Below are 6,454 nucleotides of genomic sequence, written 5' to 3'. Positions count from 1 at the left end.
TGAACTTTACAAATGATACACTAAAATGAGAATTTACACCTTTTTCAGCTGTCAAAAGTGTCAAGTGACAGACATATAGCCTTGTCCATACACAATGAGCTGTCAAAGAAGCATAATAAGGGCTCTTCTTAAATAAGATGTCCCCTTCATATCACACAACCTACTAATTAGGTGCAAGACTCTGATCTAACTTGCTTCTAAATCCTAAACCTACCATTAAGGTAAAGAGAAACGTCACAAACTCCTTAAACTTCCATTCTTTCGGCAGAAAGAAAACTGCAAAAATGATCTTGAACTAGTTCAATCTAAAATCCAGCAGCAGAAGAGGCACATAATAAGCCAAAGATGAAACTGCATAATACATTAGACACTATTGGATTTGCAGCAAAAACTGATCAATCTAAACCAGTGGAAATATTCAGTTATTTTCTTTCACATATGAAAAGATATGCTTACAGCGCGGCATGTTGGGCATCGACGGTATATTCTGTTGCTTTCAGACTTGACATTGGTCTTTTGCCTTGGCAGAAATCACAGATTAGCCATCCTACTCCATCACAAGAATCACACATGATCCTTTCAGTGCCCTAGCACAAGCAAAACATCATACTAAGAACAAAAAAAAAAACAAGGATCTCAAGAACTAAATGTAGGAAACAATGAGCTATTGTTGAGCATAGGCTCATTTTTCATATCCATGTTCAATTCTGCAAATAGTTCATATCTCAACTGAGTCAATGGTGCTTCTTTCACCTGTATTTCAAGCTCCAAATGATCGAGTTCATAAAAATTCTAATTGGTGCAAATTGGAGACAAGAGATTGCCGTGACTATAAATTTTCAATTTCTGTGGATACTTCCGCCTTTCAAAATGAATTGGTCTATGATTGTTTGAACAGAATTATGATTTATTTATCAAGCATCGTTCCAATTTCAGTTTCCAAGCACAATCTAGAAACGAGAGAGAGGCAAAACAGATTCGGTACCAATTCCTGAGATTGTTGAACTTGAAGGGGAATGGTTGAGCAAAAGAGAGGCTTCAACTTGATTCCTTTCTTCATAGACGGCGACGATGGCAATCTCTGAAGCAAACTGAATTTCGCAGGAGGTAGAGAGACCGCCATTGAGGCTGCTGTAGAAGCTTTTGGCTACTCAGTTTCGCCTCCCTCCAACTCCGAACCATAGAAAATTGCAGCCATTTTGATCACTTGTCCGTTGCTATGAGATAAAGAAAACAGAATGACGAGAATAGACTCCCAAATCGCTCAAAATTACGGCATTGCCACTTTCTTCTTTCTTACACCTTTCAACTACAAATAGATCGGAGATTCGTATTACACAGAATCCGGAATCTCCAGATCTCACTCTCAGACTCAAAATTCATTCAGGTAATGCTAATAATAGATCTTTTCCATTGCTCTGCATTAGGGACTAGGATGAGATTATGAACTTATTGCACTAGTCTGATTCAAATGTGGTTTTATGAAATTAGGGCTTATATGCAAATTGGGTTTGTACATCTACTCTAGTTCAACGACACTGCATCATAGAGGATCATAGAACTTCCTACTTGAGATAACTTCAATTTGCAATTTGGTGTTTGAAAACTTTGAAGGTTGATTTGATTGTATCTAGATACTGGCTTGAATTTCTCCAGGTAGTGATTTTGAGCCCTTTTGTTATGTTTAACATGAACTAGTGTTTGATGTGCATTTGTTTCCTTACAATCAGAGATCAAGATACTATCTCTGCAAACATTCACTGATCAAGCTCAACCACTGGATATGATAAAGTGATAACTTATGGTATAATGAAACCAACTCCAATACTCATCTGCTCCTTTTTACTCCTCTCCAAACTGCACTTAATCCTATCCCTTACAAACCCAAACCCATGTGATTCATCTCCTCCAAACCCACAAAACCTCCAATCAGACAAGCTAACAGTAGTCATCAATGGCTACTCTGAGTCTCATATCCCTATTCAATTTGTCATGTTAATTTGTATCTATTGGTCATTGCATTTTTCTCATCAAACGCATCATAGTAGCTCAAATGACTTGCAAATATCATATACATTTAGATTTAGGTGTTTGAATGTGTATGTATAGTTGTTCTGCTTTTTCGTATGTTTGTGCAACAGACAAGTTTAAGTAAATCCTCTGGGTTAACATGAACTAATGTTTGATGTGCATCTGCTTCCATATGATCACAGATCTAGAAACCATCTCTGTGCAAACATTGATTGATCAAGTTCAACAACTAAATAGGAGAAACTGATAACTTATGGAAAAATGAAACCAACTCCCATACTATTTTGCTCCTTTTTATTCCTCTCCAAATTGCACTTAATCCTCTCCCTTACAAACCCATGCAATTCATCTCCTCCAAACCCACTAAACCTCCAACCAGACAAGCTAACAGTAGTCATCAATGGCTACTCTGAGTCCCGTATCCCTCTTCTTCTCTCCATAACCACAACCTACGCCGCCTCACCACTCATCTCCTCAGTCCTTATCGTATGGGGTAATCCCTCCACCTCACCCAAAACCCTCTCCAAACTCTCCCACAGCCTCTCAATCATCTACTCCGCAGGCGCAGACATTACCCTGCACCCTCAACAATCCGACAGCCTAAACCACGCGATTCCTCCCCCACACAGACCTCATCAAAACCCGAGCCGTCTTGATATGTGACGACGACGTGGAGGTAAACCTAAAATCCGTGGAGTTCGCTTTCCGTGTCTGGAGCCAAAGCCCACACCGATTGATCGGGCTCTTCGCCCGATCTCACGAACTCGATTTGCTCAACAAGACATGGATTTACACGGTCCATCCCGATAAGTACTCAATTGTTCTAACGAAGTTCATGATCTTGAGTACCACCTACCTCGGTTCATATACGTGTCTCGAGAGTTACAGTGAGGCGAGGAGCGTGGTGGATAAAATGCGTAACTGTGAGGATATTCTGATGAACTTTGTGGCGGCGGACGAGGGTGGTGCGGGGCCCGTTTTGGTGGCGGCGGAGAACGTGAGGGATTGGGGAGATGCGAGAAACGAAGGGGAAGGGTCGGTTGAGGTTGGTTTGAGTAGTGCAAAGAGGGGGAGAGGTGAACATAGGAAGAGAAGAGGAGAGTGTATAAGAGAGTTTCATAGGGTTTTGGGGAGAATGCCATTGAAGTATAGCTATGGGGAAAGTGGTTGATGAAGTGGGTGAACAGGGTTTGTGTAAGAAGATGGGGAAGTTGGTTCCTTGTGATGAGCAAGTTGAAGGATAGAGTTGTGCATTCAATTTGAGAATGATCATTGTTCATGAAACATCAGCAACAAATGATAATTGTGCATGCAAGTTGAAGGGTAGACCAAGTACATTGCTTTTGTTTACACAAATGGAAGGTGTACATTTATTCTTCACATCAACATCAGGATCGTGAATGTAGTACATGAATTCTGTACAATTATATAGACAAACTCACAATTTTCAGATGTATAGCAGGTGTGGGACTTTGTATAAAAAAAAAGCAGATCCGAACCGTGCATTTTGATTCGGTTCGGGTATGCTAATTTTTGTGAATCGTTTTTTCGGTTTGATTCTTGTGTTAAAATTGCAGGTTTCGCTCGGTTTTAAAAAAATAAACAAATAAAATCGAAATTAGATCGTAGCACTTCTCTTCTTCCTTCTTTGTTCTTCGCAAGCAACTTCTCTTCGTTCTTCGTTTTGCCCATTGTTCCTCTTCCTCCTTCCACACATCAAGCAATGCAGCTTCTCTCCCACAGCCCTTCCACTGTTCCTCCCCTGCTCGCTTCCTTACTTTTGTTCCTTACCCGCAGCCAATCACCACCCGCACCACTAGTCTCCACACTCGCACCACCAGTCATCGCTCGCAGCCACCTGCACCACCCGTCACCGCTCGTCGCTCACATGTCAAATCTTTAGGGAAAAATACTAAAGAATCTAAATTTTTAAAAAATGTGTATATGGTTAGTTTATTTAGGGATATTTTTAGTTGTTAAATTAAATAGTCTTAATCTATGTTTTAGTATTTAATCCCTCTTTCCCGTTTGTCCAAAAGGCGAATTAGGCACTAGTTTTACTCTTATATGTAATGGTAAAAAAGTTAAAGAGAAATGTGTCAAATCAACATTTAATGAAGTTGAAAGTTATGATTTATTTATTTTTAGGAGACAATTTTTAAACAACTAACAAAAAAAAAATCATTTAAGTTTACATGGATCCATTCATCAATTTCACTTATACAATCCCAAATTTAACCTTGAACTCTTCATCCACCAACAACCATTACAAACAATTCAAAGAAAACAGAGCATCCAATTTCACAACCATTAATGGCTTCAAAATATTTATTCGACTTAAATGAAGACCCAGAAATAGGACATGAGACAATATTCGACCTGACCAGAGTTCTTTTTGGGGACACAAATGAAACTTTGTTTAAGAACAACAAAGCAGAAGAAGAAGAACAAGAAGAAGAAGAAGAAGAAGAAATAGAAATTTATGAACCCAATTTGATCTGAACATTCCATTCGGGACACAAGTGTAATTTTTCGAACACAAATGCAAATCAAGACCCAAATATTCCATTTCTTACCATCAACCTAAGACAATTAGGCTCATCAGCACAAAGATGATGCAAGTCCTCAATGACCTTCTCAGTTTTACAGTAATGGGGACACTTCCAAGGAATGTAGTCCATGAAACTGCACAAAAGTTCAAGGTGTCAAAGAGAACAATTACCAGAATATTGAAGTCAATAAAGGAGCAAAATTATCCATCAATGTGGTATAATGTCAACAGAAAGTATCAAAACTGTTGTAGAAAGAGGGTACAAGTTTATCAACAATCAATACAACAAATTCATATGGGGGACTGAACATGCATTTGCGATCTAGCAAGCAAGCTCAACATATCCAAAACAAAATGTCATAGAATGGTCAAGAATGGTGTCATAAGGCCAAACACAAATGCATTGTATTCGGGACTAAGTGAAGTGCACAAAAAAACAAGAATGAAGTGGGTACTAAATGTACTCAAAGGGACACATTAGAGACCAAAATAGGGTACCACCCTATGTTTGATTTTGTGCACTTAGATGAGAAATGGTTATATATAACCAAAAAAAGCCACAGAGTTTATCTAGCACAACAAGAGAAGGGACTGAATAGATGTGCAAGTTCAAGAAAACTCATCCCAAAGGTAATATTCACAACAATAGTAGCAAGGTCAAGGTTAAATGTAAATGGAGATTGTACATTTGATGGCAAAATTGAAATATTCCAGCTAAGAGAGGATAAAAAACAGAGAAAAGGGAACAATGATCACTAAGTTAATAGAATCAGTGAATTAAAAGGTCACTGAAAAAATATTAATTGAGCAAACCATTCCAATAATTAAAGAGAAATGGCTACAAGATGGAAGACACAAAGTCATATTCATTCAACAAGATAATGCAAAGGCACTTGTGACACAAGGAGATAAAGAATGGCAAGAGATATATTGTCAAGACAATTTCACATTCATTCTTATTCAACAACCAGTTGACAACCCGGATTTTAAACATTTTAGATCAAGGTTTGTTTAGAAGTATACAATCATTAATGCATAAAAAATGCTAAAGGATATTAATGGCATACTAGCAGCAGTAAATGAGGCATTTTATGAGCTATATCCTATAACTCTTAATGATGTTTGGTATTCACTTCAATATGTCATGAATGAAATCCTAAAATGAAAGGGGACAATGATTATGACTTACCACATGTAAACAAGAAGAAGTTGAGAAAATAAGGCAATCTACCCATAGAAGTAAAAGCACCAAATTGGACAGTAAGACAAGCATGGAATATTATTCATGGAGATGCACAAGTTGAGGAACAAACATAAACACAAGGAGCTACACAAGAAGATACACAAGCATGGGAAGATAATGAAGGAACAAACAACACTGAAGAGCAAGTGAACGAAGATGAGAAATTCATCTAAGATTATTCACTATGTTTTATGTTTACTAGGATATTGCCTATATTTTTGTCTTAATTATGTGATGTTATCAAGTTTACTAATGTGGTTCTAAGTCAAGTTTAATGTGGAATTTGTAACACTATAGTTACTCAAACAACTTTAATGTAAATGAAAACAAAAGACGGATAGATAGTCAATTTAATCCAACTAAATATTCACAAAACACATGATCAACAAACAATATAGAGGACACTTAAACCTAAGTCACAAAACAAGCATATGAAAAACTAACTAACCTAAATACATAATGTAGGATCGAGTTTCTTCGGCTCGCTTAAATTTTTTAAGATGTAAACAATGAAAACACAAGCGAGCTAGTCTAGTCTCAAAGATTAACTCTAATAGCTAGTAAGCTAAAGAGTTAGTAGTGAAGAATAGAGATTAACTACAATATTAAGCTTCGTAAAAGGATTTAAG

At 37.5% G+C, this 6,454-nt stretch overlaps 1 protein-coding gene across 1 annotated transcript; it reads left to right on the top strand.

Moving 5' to 3' along the window:
• Positions 1 to 345: 345 nt before the first annotated feature.
• On the top strand, positions 346 to 3,275 carry LOC141247412 (uncharacterized). The gene is given in 6 exon segments (XM_073669214.1): positions 346 to 480; positions 718 to 825; positions 920 to 976; positions 2,401 to 2,637; positions 2,639 to 3,187; positions 3,189 to 3,275. Coding segments are annotated over 6 exon segments (1,173 nt in total).
• Positions 3,276 to 6,454: the final 3,179 nt, after the last annotated feature.

The sequence above is a fragment of the Phyllobates terribilis genome, unplaced genomic scaffold (genome assembly GCF_046119375.1).
Source record: "Phyllobates terribilis strain yellow unplaced genomic scaffold, ASM4611937v1 Scaffold_2970__1_contigs__length_96490, whole genome shotgun sequence".
Classification (NCBI taxonomy): Eukaryota; Metazoa; Chordata; class Amphibia; order Anura; family Dendrobatidae; genus Phyllobates; species Phyllobates terribilis.
This window is presented reverse-complemented; position numbering and strand designations above follow the sequence as displayed.